General features: G+C 36.1%; 1 protein-coding gene across 1 annotated transcript in view; it reads right to left on the reverse strand.

Moving 5' to 3' along the window:
* The window catches only part of CDH12 (cadherin 12), a gene marked incomplete at both ends in the record, with an annotated part of 136801 nt that overhangs the window by 47751 nt on the left and 70491 nt on the right, over positions 1–18559 (reverse strand). The window contains 2 exon segments of the mRNA XM_079533354.1: positions 8655–8822; positions 14295–14414. Coding sequence (XP_079389480.1) covers positions 8655–8822; positions 14295–14414 — 288 coding nt within the window.

Here is an 18559-nt window from a genome sequence, read left to right on the forward strand (position 1 = left end):
AAAATCAATCACATCCAGTATACTTCTGTGTTCTGAAAAATTTCAACTTAAACATTTGCCGATTGTTTTTTATTTCTACTGAAATGCTCTAGTCAAAAAGCTTTCTAAAAACAAACCTCCCCACTGCATGTCAGAAATTAATTCCAAAGGGCTCAATATCCTCCTAGTTGGAGCAAGCATTTGGGAAATGGGATTTTTTCCCAAATGCTTGCTCCAACAGTTTATTTTTTCAGCTCAGGATATTCAGACCCACAGTTTCTGTCTCTCTCTGTTAGGGGTGGATTCTCTTGATGTAAGAGAAAACAATTTCTATATGGTTATTTGTGCAAAGTCTGACTTTCTCAGTGCATTTGTGTGCTAAAAGATGTGCTTGCTGGGGAAGAAGGATAATATCCAGGAGAAAATATCTTTTCTTTTTCAGAATACCAGGCACCATGTAATTGACACTTATCAGGTCAGTCTATTGGTAATATTCTAATGATCACACTGTCACCATGCGATAAATGAATACACTCATTCTCTCCATAAAATTTAAATTGCAGGACATACGCAAAATGTTAACATGATAAAAAGTATATTGCTGAGGATGGAACACAGAGTACGTAATGCTCTGCTTAACATCTCTTCTTTAATATCTTGTGGAAGCTTTTTGACTTTTTTTATTACTTTGGCACAAAATGTAATAACACAATAAAATTTTCCTACTTACTTTAAAACTTAAGCTAAGTGTTGTAAATCATCCATAGTGAAATAACCATTTTTCTCTAAACTAAGAAAATTAGGTAACTATCCATACTCAGAGTCATGGCTGAGTTGCATGATTAAATTCACCTAAACAAAGTATGTTCCACATCTGTATTGCTCAGAAGATTGTGACGTTTTTATTTCCACATACTCATTGGCTGTATCTTCTGTAAATAGTTTTCTTTAAATATACATTATTTTCTTCACCAAGTTGGCACAATCTTTGTTTTCAGTTTTGGTTTACTGTATGTAGTTTCCTTGAAATATTTTTATTTAATGGATGATACAGATCAAAAAGTAATGATACAATGAGCATCACACTTGTAGCCTCTTGTACTTTAGAATCACAGAATCATAGAAACATGGAATAGTTTATGTTGGAAGTGAACGTAACGACTTTCTAGTTGCAATTCCCCTGCTTTAGCAGTCACCTTCCCCTAGACCATGTTACTCAAAGCCCCATCCAGCCTGGCATTGAACACCTTCAGGGACAGAGCATGCACAGCCTCTCAGCAACCTGTTTTAGTGTCTCATCACCCTCTGAGTAAATAATTTCTTCCTAATTTCTAATCTTAATCTACTCTCTTTTAGTTTAATTTTTATCCATTGTCCTATCACTACATTCCTTGAGAAAGTCTCTCCCTATATTTTCTATGGGGCCCCATTTAGCTACTGGATTTCCACCAAACTTTCTATTTTCTAGGCTGAAAAATGCCAACTCAGCTTGTCTTCAAAGGAGAGTTGCTCCAGCTCTCTGATCATCTTCATAGTCCTCCTCTGGATTCACACTCATTTGTCCATTTATTTCTTGCAGCCAATATGATCAACTAAGTAAAATAGATGCTTACATCTTCCAGTTTAACTATTGAAGATTTGACCTCTGTATAAATACTGTTCAATTTGAAAGGAAATCTGTGAATGGTCAGATGTGGATGCTTACTAATAAATAACACTCTTGGGTGTGTTGGCAATCAAGTTTATAACATCAACAAATTGACTGAGAAAGCTACTGAGAAAAAAATAATGATCATGCTTGTAGAAGAAAACTTGAAAGAGTTTCTACAGAGTATGTCTATCATTTTTATTTTTATAGATTTATTTAAGCAAAAACTCAACTCACCACATTATGGTCTCAGACAGCCATCAGCTTGCATTTTGATATGGAAAAGAGAGTTTCAAAGCAGCCTAGTATCTACAGCTCCTGTTGCTGTCAATAGAAATCTCTGAATTGTTGTGAGCACTTTTTAGGTATCTCATTTCATGCTTTTAGAAGGAGTATACACTCCTGAAAATCTAACTACAACCCTGTTTAATTAGGTACTTCTGAAAATCATTAGCCTAATCTATCATAATTAGATAATTACATATGGTCTGTTTCACTTTATGTTTCACTTTTATCTCAGAACAAAAGCTCATTATAGTCAGAAACAGAAAGGCAGTGTTGATATCTTACTTGGGCAGAAGGTCTCCTGGAAAAAGACAGATGCTGCTAAAACTGATAGTGATGGAGCAAGGGACACTGTTGTCTGTGTGTCACTTTGCAAACAATTCTTCAGGCACTGCAAAGCGATCCCATGCTGTTGTATCTATAGTCCTGGTTACTCTTCAGTGTCAGAGTGCAGGCACAGGTGTATGCTGCTTTTGAGCTGTCTTAATGATACCATGGGTAGTATGGTATCACACTCCTTCTATCTAAATGCACTCTGTGTTTTGAATGTGTAATTTCTTCACTGCTTCCAACAGAAAACATATTGGGGTGAAATGAATAACATGATTCTTGACAAAGTTGTTTGAATTTCTATTAACCGTATTTGTTTACACTTTCTACACAGCAGGCAGCAGATGTAAAATACAATTATTAATGATAATAACCTATTATGATGATAATGATGTTTAAAAATAATTGACCCATAAATCTTGCAGTTAATGATCAATTACCACTTAAATCTGATGAGAGGAAGAAAATAAATTGGATAAATGCAGATTACCAGGAAAATTGTATGAATGATATATAATATTTAACTGCTATCCATTGCTGTATTCTTTCTGTTTCCAGGATTATTGCTTGCTATGCCATTAGAACATTACATTTTACATGTTGATAAATCATATATATTTTAAATGGCTATGGAGTAGTATCAAGAGATAGATATATTTGTTAGCGCTCTGTTTTGTATCTAGGGGTTCAATAGTTCTCATTTACAGCTTTGAAGAAGTTTTATTTCTTTCAGAGAATACTCCAAGTAGTCCTCTAAGAATAGCCTTTGCAAGTTATGCATTTTTCATAATGTTAAAAGAAAACAAAAACAGTAACAGTATAAGTGTAGCAGATATAAAATTTACTAAACATTTAATGTTTTGAGAGTCTATGGTAACAGAATATTTAGTTCTCAGTTGTTTTTTCTTAATATTATGCTTCAGGGTTTCTTTGTTTGTCGTCCTTCTGCCTCAATCAAATAATTCACTCTTGAAGATGCTTTATGATCAAGAATATGCAACAGTGACAGCTATCAAAACAAAAAAAGCTTGTTAGGGACTTTTTACAGAGTGCATCCACTTTCTGGGGCAAACCTGCTCTTAGTTAGAGTAGTTGAAGTATTCTAATATGTAAAGGAATAAGAAAAAGAAATAAAAGAAAGCTGGAAAAAATATAGATTGGAATTGGTATAGATGTTGAAGTTTGTGTTAATTCACTCTTCATGTTGCACACACAAAAATAGTGACAGATGCCTACAAAGCATCAGGTGCTATGTCAAAAGGGGAGCTGCATCTCCTGGATTGCTAAGCACAGGTTCAAAAAAAGCTACAGCTGCACAAAGAAATTTCATGTATCCATCTATATTTGGCAGCCTAGAACCCAGCCAGTATATAATGCCCTACTTCCATGTTATTAAATTCTCTTATTCACATCAAAATAGGTCATCTTCATGGAAAGGGACTGCTGAGAAAAACACCTTAACTGTGCTAATGACCCAAAACTCCCTAATAAGTCTGAGAAATTTTTACATGATGTTGAACAAAACTCCAGGGGCTATCCTTATGATATGTGTGCATGATTTAAATGTTCCCTAACACTCTCCATCCTTCTTCAAATCTTCTGAGCGAAACAAAATGAGATTGTGTACCTTATTCTCTTAGCCTAAGCAAAAAAATCTATAGGAGTACTGATTATGTGGTAGAGTGGGAAAAAAAGCCCTATATGACTTGTTGGCAAGCACACAGCAAACATAAGTGGTTCAAATAGAAACAGAAGGAAAGAGTCACTGTGCTAATGGTGAAGTGGAAAAACCAAGTGCAAATAAAATATAAAGAGCTTATCTGGGACAATGGAGTACAGGAATTCACCCTTTACCAAAGGATAAATTAATTAACTACATTATTAGGGCGTTAAAAATAAAACTAAACAAAACTAAAGAGAACTAACAAATACTTGGGAAGGAGAAAGAAATTACCATGCAGTAGTTACTAGATAAAAATGTGATCAAGGGTTAATTTATGTCTCTTCTAGGATAAAGCGGACAAGAGTGAATGTTGAATATAAAGGTAGACAGGATGAGGAGGAAAGAGAAGGGCACAGGAGGGGGAGATGGATATCCAATTGTACAGTTATAAGATGTGGAAGGATCCTGGATCAAAGAGGAATTACCTTAAGTCCTCCTCTGATTCTTGTAGGAGCACAGTGCAAATACTGGTCTGCTAGTCTTTGTTCATGCAATCAGATACTGATTTGACTACTGATTTGCTGACATTAGGGTTCTAGTCAAGTGATTCATTGATATTACAGTCCAAAATTATAACAATCTCTGCATGGCTGCTGGTTTCACAATCAGCTTACAATTGCAGACTGTTTCTGGACCCTTTCAATTTCTATCTTCCATCACTCCTTGAAACAGCTGAGTACAAGATATATAATCAACTCAGAAATGCAGTTTTAGTTTACTCAAAATTCACAGATAAATGGGAATCAGACTTATTCAGTATTTTCTGACAATACATTAAAATATTTCAGCTTGGTATGCAAAATCAAGATGATACAACTTTCTTTAATGCATTTTGGCATTGTGGTAAAAAATAAATAAATTAATAACATCAGGTTGAGTAGGATTCAGCAGGATTCAACCTTCTCTCCCTTTGTGATTCATAGCAAGGTCTGACTCAATCAACCACCTAATTGACCATGAATCTGTGTACCCGTCCTGTGAAAGTAGTTCTCATTTAGTATAAAATAAATATTCAGTTGCCAGAAGTGAATTAGAATATCTTGTCTGCCGGGCCATTTCCTTAATCAAGCACTTCTTTTATGAAGACAAGCTGAAAGAGTTGAGGTTATTTGATAAGAAGAGGCTTCCAGGAAGACCTCACTGAGGCCTTGAAGAACTTGAAGAGAGCCTACCAAAAGGATGGAGAGGGATTTTTTTTTAGGGAATGTAGTGATAGAAAAATGGGTAACAGTTTTAAATGAAAAAAATGTAGATTCAGATTTCATATAAGGAAAAAATTCTTCACTTTGAGGATGTGGCACTGGAACAGATTACCCAGAGAGGCTGTTGATGTCCCATCCCTGAAAGTGTTCAAGGCCATATTCAACGACATTTTAAGCAAATTGATCAAATGACAGTGAAACTGGAACTAGATAATCTTTAAGGTTCCTTCCAACTCACATAATTCTCTATGAATTCATGCTATGATTCTACCTTTAGCAATGGAACATGCACAGTAATGCAGAAAGTCAGTATGCTAATGAGGAGTTGGACAAGACATATGTAAAACACATTTGAAAATAAATTTCTATGAATAAAATCTTTGAAATACACCTTTCCTTCTACTTATTAAGAAAATATCAATTTTGAAGTGTCTCAGTTCTCTGAAATGTGGGCCAATAGATATCTGCAGGTCAAACAACTCTGACAGAAATAATATGCAGAGGTTTCCCCTTTGTTACACAGCATCTCCTCATTGCTGTGAGACATGCAAGGTGGGAGTTCCCTACTGAATATGTTCAAAAGCATAGGTTCTAAATAAAAAATTCTATGTTCAGCAGGATAGTCAGCGAGTGGTGTTTCATCACTTGAAGCTGATATCCCACCTGAACTTGCCTGTCTCCTTAAAGGACCCTTGATGAGATGAAGGTATTCCACGATATGTTTTTTTTTTTTTTTTTTTTTGTAAGCTTATAATGTATTTTTTATCACTGTATCTACCTCCAAGTGTTAATAATAAATGTTCTCTCACTTCTGCTGTGAAATCTTTTCAGCTTACCTGAGTTCAGAAAATATATGTAAACTTCATCCTGTGATAATGAATATCATCTCATTTGATAAAGTAATCCAGAGCATGACATCTTTGGTATAAGCCCTTTGGGAAATTTCAGTCCTGATTATGAGATGTAAAAAGATTTACATAGTAGCAGTTAGTGTTAATGGACATTTTGTTCCCTTTTTAAGTCTGCATGTAGACTTTCTTTCTTTGTTGACCTATGATGAAGGCATCACTTACCACTGTTAACATTAAGGGCTCTCTAGGTCTTGGCTTTAACATGAGATGTACATAGACCTCAGTGAAAATGCTTATTTTTCAAATGATTTATGAGGCTTATTCCAAAAGTAGCGCCCTCCTATTTTATTATGTTGGCTCAAGATGTTGGCCCAGAAGCAGATATTGTTGGTATGGCAGTAGAGGTTGAGCCTTCCCACCAATATTCTGTTGAGTTTTGTTGCCACATGGCAGATGGCAGCAGAAGGTCAATTTGACAAATGGTCAGTTTGGCATATGAATAGGAGTGAGTACAAAGCAAAGGTGTGTCACCGAATACCTCCACGAGAAAAAAATTGTATCCACTGACATCCATAAGTGCTTGCTGAATGTTCCTGGAGATCAATCAGTAGATGTGAGCACAATGAGATGGTGGGTAGAGTGTTTCAGAAGTGTTAACGGTGGCAGTGGATCACCTCCACTGGCATAAATTTTGATGAGAGCTGCTTGCAGGGTCTGGTTCATTACTGCAAAAATGTATAACTAATGGTCTTGACTACGTTGAAAAACAGTGTTTTCTGGCTGAGAATTTATTCTATCAAATAGTGTCATTGTGCAATTCATATCTGTCATAGTTTCTATGGAAATAAATAGGAGACATGACTTTCAGAGCAACCAACATAAAACTCTGCACAAGTATCCTTTTAGCTGTTTTAGAAAAGTGAATGACTCAATTTTTCCTGGCAGGTAGTTACTCTAAATCTTTGTGATGTTTTCAAAAAGCAAAATAAAAAATTACAATAACTATATTAAATTAAAATTAATACTTTTTTTTCTTTTTTTTTCTTTTTTTTTTTTTTCCTAGCTCTAACTATCTGTGTGCCACATGTGAATTTCAGGCATGCCACACACCATCTCACATACTGTTTAACCAACTGAACTGTCTAAGTAAATCACCACTGATCAGGATTAAGAAGTATCACAGAATTGCAGGGGCTGGAAGGGACCTCCAGAGATCATCGAGTCCAACCCCCAGTAGCCCTTACTTTATGAGAACATAAATGTCTGCAACATATCCAGAAAAAGATAATGTTTCAGATCACAGCGTGCTTTGGTTAAGCTTGTTCCAATACAGTGGAGTTTCCATACTGATGTTTTAGCCTGTAATCCTGCAAACATGCTAAATATTACATTCAGTATTAACATGAACCTCCAATTCTCTTCTGTTTGTTGAGAATCTGTTATGATTCAGTTTTTGGGACATTTGATGTAATGGAAGGAAAAGTTTCTAAATCCCATTAATGTGCAAAGCTTGGTCTCCCTTGATTATTTATTTTTTTCTTTTTTCATAGCAATGACTGGACAAAGATGTCATTGCTACAGTGCATGGATAAGATGGAATCTCAAGGCTACTTTCTTCAAAGAAGATGTAGTCCATGATCATGAAAACTGTCTGATGCATGTGAGACTTACGTATTTTTTTGAAACCCTGTAGAAGATGAAGGCATACAATGAGGCAGAAAACGACTAAAATCCCTGACAGCAAAGGAAGTGATAACTGAAATTAGACACAGTAAAGATAATTGTGCCCAAATATCTTTCCAAAGCACTGAATATTCCCACTTCCAGGAAGATGTCTTATTTCCTCTTGCATCTGTGACACTATTCCAGGAGTAGGGGTTTGAGCTGCAAGAAAGAGAGAGAATGCAGTGGTGGGGCAGTTTAATGAATGGTGAGGACAAGGGCATTAGGAATGTTGGTTTCAAAGAGACTTTCTGGATGATCTGGTTGTGGACCAAAGCTGGAGCATCTCACAAGTGTTCTTACAGGATGTGACAATAGACAAGGAGGCAACATTGGCTGTAGTCCATGACAAAATAAAATAAGAGTGGATTTTTGCTCTTGAGGCAAAACTTAGTCTGGGAAGCAAAAAGAAAAAGCTAAGGATATCCTGAGAAGTATAGTATGAAACTGTCTCAATTACATGCAGTCAGAGAAAGATGGAAAGGTAAAGCATTAATACCTAGATGAGAGAAAGGTGTGAGGAGAAGGGATTCATATTGTCAGAAAAGGGGAGACTTGCTAAAAAACGTGCACCTGTACAGATTGTAAGATTCATTCCAGTTACAGGAAAAACAAGCTTCATAAAGTTTAAAAACTTTCCTATGACCACTGCAATTCTAGACGAAGAGTTTGGGAAATTTTATGGATAGAAGGACATAGATCCAAAAAACCCCAAAAAACTAATGTTAAATCATGTAGATGAAGGCTGCAGTCACACACACAGGGAACTATGAATGAGAACTAGCATAGATAGTTTTAGTGCTTAATAATAAACAATAATATCTGCATAATGGGCATGTTAGAAATGTGAAGGAAAGATTTTTCACTTTCACTCATAGTTATTTGAAAATTAATACATTTGGAATACAACATACTCTTAGGAAATCTGGGTGGGTTATCATTGACATCCGTGAGAGTTATGTTTACAGTTGTGGTTCCAGCTAGTCCTCCCAGTTGTCCTCCCATGTCCTTGGCTTGGATAAGAACTTGATATTGTTCTTTCACTTCTCTGTCCATATTTGGCAAAGCTGTTCTTATCACACCTATGAGAAGAAATGGGAAAGAAAAAGAATGGGTAAATAAAGGGCTGTAATTGTCTACTACTACATTTTAATGCTGGGTCTCTTAGATCAGAATGTCTCTTTTTCTAAAGGATTGATACAAGAGCAGTTCACATACTAATAGGCAAATCACTTGAGCATTTAAAAGGTGTGCGCACCACCTGTTCAGCTATTGAAATGACCACTGTGACACTTCAAGTAGGACATAAATGGTCAACAGAGAATACTGCACATCCACTAGGGATGTAAACAGACGACAATGTATTTCAGACCCTGCATCTTCCATTGCTTCAAACTATTAATTGGTCAACACATTGAAGCTACAATAGGCCAAGACAAGATGTATTCTGTAGAAAAGAAATGGTCTTTATTAGAAGACTCTCCTTTTATCAAGAATGTTTTCTGGATACAACACAAAGATGCAGTGAAAACATCAGGATTTTCCTTGAAGAAATGTAAACAAAACTTACTCAAATGACTCTTAATACACATTTCACAGTCCCCTTTCTGATACATTAAAAAAGTATAAAATAAAGAAGTAAAAAATGAAAGGAAAAAAATAAAAGGAAAGAGAGAAGGAGGCAATAGTGATCATAGGATTAGTTTATGAGATTGTAAAAAACTACAAGGTTTTTGGCACTCAAATCTATCTCTTAAAAGCAAATGTATACAAGAAGATGAATTTTCTGTCAAAATTTTAGAAGTGTGTATTACATTGCATATTGATATAGATTAAACAATAGATTTTCAGAAAACAGCTAGATGGAGATAGCTGCAGGTTGTATATGCAATTAAAAGTATATCAAAGGATGCACTCTTCTTCTCTAAATTAATACTTTTTCATAAAATGCTATTTTCTAGTAACCTGTATGGCTTTAAAAGTAGTCTTTTACCCTTGGTGTTTTAATGGATCTGGACTGATAAGAAAAAATCTTGAAGGCTCATTCTTATTTTTTTTCTGTCAACTAACTGCTGCTATATTAACAAGTAAAAATAGGAATTGCTAGCTTACAATACTTTTTTCTCAAACTAAAAATAACTTTGATCCAAATATTTTTATGGAAGTTATTACAAATTCCTATTAAATTAAATTGTATAGCAATTTCCATTCTCTTCACTCTCCACTGCTAATAACAATGGTTAACAATAACCACTACTTTCCACCTCAGCATGGCATTTACTGTACTGTGTAGATCTAGAATATGACTAGCAAATACTTAAGAACAATTACAACTCTATACTTCTGAGTATTAGAAAACAATTGATGGTGTTCAGTGTTTTTTTTTTATTTCAAGACAGAAATCAGAATTGTAAAACATTGTAAAAAAATTTTCATGTACATACTTGTGATTTTTGAGCATCAAAATTGAGTGGCATTGTGACAGGCATCAGGTAAATAGCAGAACCATTAACAATTAAAGTGAAAGGCAATACTCATGAAAAAAAATTGTAGATAAGATGAACATTAATATGTCTTCCCCTAAATTTCTGAATTCCCATTTTGTGTGTATATTCCATAACATTTTACAAAGTCTTAAGTATGTTCACTCTGAGGAGTAGAGAATGTGAGAATTAAGGACTTCTCTTGCTATACCAGTGAAACATAATAAAAAGCACTGAAAATAGGCAGTGTCATGAGCAGAAGATGAATGTCATCTGATTATTATACTTGCTTTAGGTACTGTTGATGGTTTTCTGAGTTAAAAACATTCCTGACAGTCTTCAGAAAATGAAGAAGTTACTATCATTCTAGTAGTAAAATTTCCAGTTACTCACTATTTATTCCTGTCTGAAAGTATAAAGGTATTCTGTTTTGATTTTGTTGTTGTTTGTTTGTTTGTTTTCTGTAAGAGGTCTTTGTCCTCCGGGGGAGGAAGGAATAATTTTCATGTCTAACAGTTCATAGTCAATTTTCCCTTCTCTACTTCTCTACCTACTCTCTTTCAAAAGCTTTTGGGAAAAAAGAAGAAAAACACTATTTCTAACAGAATCCATTTATATGGATGGGATACAGATGAGTTGAAGTTATGCAGACAAGGCAAAAGAGAGAGAACTATATTAGAGATAAAATCCATTGGAAAGAAGACTACAGACTTTGGCATTCCACCTTCAGTTTCATAAAGAATATGTAAACTTTGAACTAAAGGCTTATTTTAATATAGAAGTCCTACATGTACTTGACTCATTTAAAAATGTGTTTTTAAATCCTTCTAAGATTTTACAATAAAGATCATTCAGATTCTGAACAAAATAACTTCTAATTTTTATCTTTTAAAAATCTAAATATCAAATTTGCAGAAAATAAAACTGCTGAAAACTGATAATAATAACCACAGGTCCTGAATAAGAAGATATGCCCTGCAGTGTTACTCAGACATAATTCAATAAGATAACTCACTTATGTGGACGATAAGGAATATTTTTTTGTGAATAAATTCTTTTATAAATATTAATGACAATATTCCTCTCAAAACCAATCTCGATTCCAGTAATGTAACTGAGGTAAGAATATGGACCAGAATGACTGATCTTAAGAAAGAACTGCAGATATATGTAAGAATATTGACCATATAACCACATTATAAAATTCGATAGAAAGATGTTCATGAAAAGGATGTTTGAGTAACGAAACAGTACAGACAAAGGACTGTCATCTGTCTGAAGAGAAGTGCTCCATGTTAAAGAAATCTGTTACAATTTTCATCAGGTGAACAATCTTACAGCATTGGAAATAAACTCCCACATATAAAGTTTGAGGCCTCAGAATACTCTGCTCCAACAGCTGCTCTCCAGCAGACATAGTAATGTATTTAACCTTCCTGCAAGAGCAACATAAGCTTGCTCTCCTGCTCCTACACAGTCATGCCTCCCTGCAGCAGAGCCCTAAAGACAGCTGAAAAAGCCAGCATCATCAAAACATGAGCAAAAAGGCACCTATCACATTCAAATCCATAATCACTAGAGACTATTTCTAAATTCATATCAGAATAAATTATCTATCAATAATAACTAGACAAAGGATTATATGTGAAGCTAAATGCATGGCAAGTATAACCATAATTTCACATATAAAAATTTAATCAGTGATTTGACCACTAATACTTTACCATAGAATTTTAAGGCAGCAATACAAATTTCTGCAAAATTACCAGCTAAAAAAAAAAAAAAAGAAACAAAATGATGGTCAAACCATCTTTTGGATGATACGAGCTGCTTTCTGGAACAGTGCGTGTGCATTCTCACCCTTTGATGCTGAAAAGAATGCTTCAGAAATGGGAGAAGCCCAGAGGAGAAGAAGCAGTGTAATGGAATGGTTTATGTTTGAGAAATTCTTCATTCTGAAAAAAGAGACAACTAGGAGAGAATATGATATGAGTATTCCTCAGAGTTTAATGGGGAACTTCAAAATTATTGATAGGAGTTAATTGTTCACAGCCTCTCACAATGGAAGAAGTGCAAGGTATGAAAGAAGTTAAGAGGCGTTGGATTTCAAAGAATGAGAACTGGTTTTTCATCCAAGAAAACTTTTGTTGTGGATTTTGCAGTCAATGAGTGTGCAGATATGATGCACCTGGACATGTCAATTCTACTGGGAAGCAGACCAGTAATGGAGGAGAAATCCTTTCAGAGTTTTTGGTTACAGGGACATTACTTACCACCGAAGAACTACGGAAGAAGAAATTGTTGGAGACTACAAGAATAGTGTGGGAATGCATCACTAAACTCTTGCCTTATTTTATCTAGAGTTAAACAGACAATCACTTTTGTAAACATGAAGCAGGGTAACATTAGCCTTTGCTCTGATCCATTATGGACTTTCTAGTGTTCTTTAAATAATTACAACACAGTGCCTGAAAATTGTCACTAGAGAGCAAGAGATGGCAAAAAACAAAATAAAACAAAGCAAAACAAAAAGAACAACAACAACAAAAAATTGTTTATCCATTTTCCAGTAGTTCTGAGTTTGGTCTGTCATTTTGTATCAAAATGACTTTCTTTCCTTTTTCTATCACAAACACTCAAGGCAAATGTTCTGCAGCAAGACTTTGCAATAAAATTGCAATAAAAACTACTGCATTGTCTCTTCAGTTATAAAATAAAACACTGGAAATACCTGAGGATCTATAATGGTGCTTGAGACTTCTGGATTTTCGATCAAGAAATTAAGACATCATTATTCACTTACTGTTTACACTACAGACATTTGTTAAATCCAGAGATAATTCTCATATTGTAATATTTTAATATAAGACAAGTATTAATAGATAGGTATGGAAACACTAAATTTCTATGATATTACAGCCATTTAAAGTGCTGGTGTGCAGGGTGAAGTTCTTACTTAATAATCATTGCTTTTTTTTTTCCTGGGAAACTTGCACTAGAAGTCAAGTTGTGGCTTCAGTAACTGTCTTTACCACCATTTACTACCTCTTCATTCTTTACAAGACAGAAATAATAATAATAAAAAAAAAAGTATGAAGGTAAATACTTTCAGCTCTCCCAAGACACTTAAGAAGTCACATTTCAGTTTTAAAAGTAAAGTTGCTGACTGCAAATTGCAACACAATCTTCTGCTAAATGGAGCATGTGACAAAAGATTGTGCCTGCTGGAGATAGTGCACTAATGGCCTTAGGTGGCTCTTACCTCCAAGCTATTGATTGATCAGGGGGAGAGGCTCTTTAACACACAATCTGACATTCAAGGACAGTTTTACTGGAAGGAGAAACTGTATTTGCTGAAAGAGGCATATGGACAACTATCCCTGTAACACATTCAGGATGACACAATGCTTGGCAATCACCATGTAGGTTATTGGTTCCTTAACTGAACTGCTAAATATAGAAACAAGAGTGACATTTAAAAATATAGGACGAGATACCTTATTAACTGGTCTACCAACCTCCCAAATACATCAGTCTCTTTAAATGCATTATCCTTTTCTGCTCACACATTCTGTAACATAAGACATGCTATGCCCCAGGAAAAGAGGAGGACAGGAGATGATTAGCTGTTGCACAGTCTCAAATTAGCTCAATACAGTAAAACAATCATTTCTAGGGAAATCTGGACTGTAACTTTAGTGCATTAAAATTGCCAAGAAAAAATGAATAAAGACCTGGGACAAAAAACTGAATAATGAAAAAAAAAAAAATTATAATGCATGCAGCAAATGAATCCTTATCTGTAAACGAATGGCAAAACATCAGGAAAAACTACTTAATGTATACATATTTTAGATATTCCAGGATTATTTGGAAGAGGGTGCTTCTTTTGCTTCTGGAACAGATTGCAATTTATTAAAGCAGCAGTCCACAATCAAAACAAAAGTAAGTGCAATGTTACTCCACTAGCTTTTCACCTTATCAAAATAGCCCATATTTATTCACTGACATTGCCAACACAAATTGAAATCCAAAGGTTGAATCTTCTAGTATTGCTGATAAACTGTTTACCTGTCTTTGGATCAATGGAGAAATAGGGTTGCCCCTGAAGAATGCTGTAGACCACTCTGGCACTATTTCCATAGGTAGGATCATCAGCATCTGTTGCCTTTACTTGGAGCACGTATGCACCTGCAAAGAAACATAGGTAATAAAAATTTCAGTACAGAGCAGCGATGGTGGACATTTCAGACACATCAGTAAAGCTGCTAGCAGATTCTGTTGTAACTCTTGTTCCACTGGATACAAGGTAAGAATAAAGTAGTAAGTTGTTCAGCCCCATGCTAGTATCCATCCAGGTAACAACTGAGGAAAAATGGGAAGGAAAGGAGAAGTCCTGTATCAGAAGATTTTTATAAACAATTTATGATGCATACATTATTCACAATTATTATTTTTTAAATCTAACATATATAAGAAGGAGATCTGGGAAATCAGAAGACTGGATTTTTAATACTAGTTTTGTGAAATGATGGACTTACCCTTAAGGTGTGTGCACAGACAACTGCACAAGTAAAATATGTGCTTTGACTTTGACACAAATGTTCGTTCAAGCAAATCCTGAACCTGTAAATGAACCAATCTCTAAGTGCTTTTAAAAAACTATAATGCAGTTTCCTTTAAGGTTAGTTCTGCAGTGCTTGAATTCACACTCACATTACAAACTGAAAGTGGGTGTTAGTTCAGTCAGTTGACTATGAAATCTGGACTTCAATATTCTCTTTCCAATACAGTTCAATTGGAAACACGAGCACCCTGGAAGTAGAGACTCCCTTTGCTGCACAGTTTTCAGTCATGATTAGAGACCATACTCAGTGGAATAATCTGCGTTATGCTCTGATTTAGCAGCTACCAGAGCCGTGCATATGAAGACAGAAAGAGAGAAAACAAAAAATCATTTTTAGTGGCAATTGTTCTACACACAATTCTTGTCCTTCCCCCTGGTTGCTAAATAATTTACCCATCTCTATTGTCCCAGAATTAAAATAGTGCTCAAACTACATTTTCCAACAAAACATATGGCCACATATCAAGACTTTCCATTTAAATTTGAAGAATTAATATTTCCTATGATCTTATGTGAAAATGAACATTAGAATTCGCAGAAGACAGAAGCCACTTATTACATGAGCACTTGAAGGCCACCTGTGGACTCTTCCCCTGTGGAAGAAAAGGCACGGTCTGTTCCTTTTGGAATGATTACATTGACAAATTATCACACAGATTTTCCTCACCGCACAGTACAGAACCTATCTCTGGTATCTATGAGATTGTCTCCATTCATCTCTGCAGTATCTTACCATCTTTCCAACACAAAAAACTCAGTCTATTTTTTCCTTTGGAAAGAAATACTACTTTTTAACATATTAGCAGCCTCCTCCTATCCCTAAGTTGCTCATCCATTCCATATATTTTGACTTCTGAATGAATTTTGTTCCCCTCACAGGTGGAAAAATTAGGTTCCCAGGTTCTGAAGTCTGAAATTAAGCTGGTTGACCAGAAGTGGCCTATCTGGCAAGTGCTTTGGGACTGATTTGAAACATCCTGCACTTTTACAAAGACACATATTCCCAAGTCTCCTCTTAGGCCAGGACATGCGTTTCTGATGCCCTGCTGGTCACTGAAAAGGGAGCTAATTTTAGTTATCTTCTATATGTAAATTGACAAAATTTTACTGGCATATCACTAAGACTTTTGCTTTGAACCTTAAAGCAGGCAATATTCTGCATAAGAGAACAGGACAGACAAAACAAGGCTCACAAATACAAAAGCTGAAAGTAAAGTCATATAAAAGCCACAGTGGCTGGGAGTTGGTTTGAGACCTCATTCTCTATCCCAACGTTTGCATCACAAGCCTTAGGAATGCTTTAAACAACAGCCTTTTTGTGGAGTAGTGACTGGATTCTCTTTCCAAAACCATCATGACCAGACTCCTTGTTCTCACTGCACCAGCATCATTTTCCTCCAACACAAAAATTATTTTCCTAAAACAAATATATATTGATAAAGAATAAACCAGAAGGTGTACTTTCATGATGGAGTTCATGATACCTATTAATATTTGATTTCTACAACGTGGGCAGCGACTTTCATGTCAGGAGTATTTGCAGACACAGGCTGAGCACATAGAGCCTGGCAGCACAGACCAGTATTGCAATGTGGGCATGTGAAACACCACAGCTGAATCTATATCTATTTCTATGCAAAAAAGTTGACACTGTAAGGTGAAGGAAATGAAGAGCAGCCATCAGCCTGCTAGAAAATGCTGCAGCTGACCTAGGTGTCTGATGGTCCCTCACAGACCAGTTCTTAGCTGCCTACTAATATTAGTTTACATATTTTTGTACATATATACTACAAATAATTTTGCCATTATACAAAAGAAAGAATAAATGGTAATTTATAAACTAAGCTTTATTAAAGCAAACTTTCTAAGTCATCCTTTAGCTAGATACATTGAAAATGTTGAATATGAAAAATAGTATTTCCCAGTGATAGCACTTTCAACTGTATTAATCCATATTTAACGTGTTCTACAACAGGTAGCATGTAATGCTTGCATTTTTATTACAGTTAAAGTTTTGTTTTTTTTTTTTAATGGGCCATCAGTTATATATTAACTAAAATATATATCTTATTTTCAGAACAGGTTTTCTGAAATTGTTTTCTCATCCTTTCAGTATTATCAAGCATTGCCAATAAGTTTTCTAGTTTACTATAACGCATAAAACTAATACAGTTTTAAAAGTGGATCTGAAATGGTGGGTTTTGTTGTTGTTGTTGGTTCGGATTTTTTGTTTTGTTTTGTTTTCCAGGCATAGCACAGGACAGTGGAGCTGTAAATCTTTAACGCATGAACATAGGATCAGAATCATAGAATCACTCAGGTTCAAATAGAACTTAAAGATCATCGAGTCCTACCAGGACCTAACCATACTACCCTAACTAACAATCCTCCACTAAATCATGTCCCTGAGCACCACATCCAAATGGCTTTTAAACACACTCAGGGATGATGACTCAACCATCGCCTTGGGGAGCCTATTCCAGTGCTTAACAACCCTTTATGTAAAGAACTTTTTCCTGATATCCAATCTAAACTTACCCTGGCACAACTTGAGGCCATTTCCCCTCATCCTGTCCTCTGTCACCAGTGAGAAGAGACCAACCCTGCTCTTACTGCAAGCATCTTTCAGGTATTTGAAGAGAGCAATAAGGTCTTCCCTAAGCCTCCTTTTCCACAGACTGAACAGCCCCAGTTCCTTCAGTCTCTCCTCACAGGGCATATTCTCCAAGCTCCTCACAAGCCTTGTTGCCCTTCTTTGGACCTGCTCCAGCACCTCAGTGTCCTTTCTGTATTGAGATGCCCAAAACTGAACACAGTACTCGAGGTCAGGCCTCACCAATGCTGAGTACAGAGGCAGGATGACTTCCCTAATCATACTCACCACTTCATTCCTGATACAATCCAGGATGCCATTGGCCTTCTTGGCCACCTGGGCACACTGCTGGCTCACATTCAGCCGACTGTCCATCAGTACACCAAGGTCCCTTTCTGTCAGGCAACTTTCCAGCCACACCTTCCCAAGCCTGTAAGGTTGTCTGGGGTTGTTGTGACCAAAATGCAGAACCTGATACTTGGCCCTACTGAAACTCATGCAGTTTGCCTTGGTCCATTGATCCAGTCTATCCAGGTCCCTCTGTAGTGCCCTTCTCCCCTCAGGCAGATCAACACTTCCATCCAACTTGGTATTGTCTGCAAACTTACTGAGGGTGCACTCAATCCCCTCATCAAGATCGTTAATAAAGATGTTAAATTGAAGCAGCCACAGTAGTGAGCCTTGGGGAATACCACTGGCTGCCAACTGGATTTAATTTCATTGACCACAACTCTTTGGGCCTGGCCATCCAGCGTTTCACCCAGTGAAGCATATGCCCATCCAACCCATGGGCAGCCATCTTCTCCATAAGAATGTTGTGGCGGACAGAGTCAAAGACCTTACTGAAGTCCAGGTAGACCACATCGACAGCCTTACCTTCATCCACTAAGTGGGTTACATTGTCATAGAATGAAATCAGGTTTGTCAAACAGGATCTACCTGTTTGTAAATAGATGCTGACTGGGTCTGATCCCGTGATTGACTTTTAATTGGTCCATGATGGGACCCAAGATTATCCATTCCATAATCTTCCTTGGTACCAAGGTGAGATTGATAGGTCTGCAGCTGCCAGGATCATCTTTCCAGCCCTTTTTGAAGATGGGTGTCACATTTGCC

The sequence above is a fragment of the Tetrao urogallus genome, assembly GCF_951394365.1.
Source record: "Tetrao urogallus genome assembly, chromosome: 3".
NCBI classification, from domain to species: domain Eukaryota; kingdom Metazoa; phylum Chordata; class Aves; order Galliformes; family Phasianidae; genus Tetrao; species Tetrao urogallus.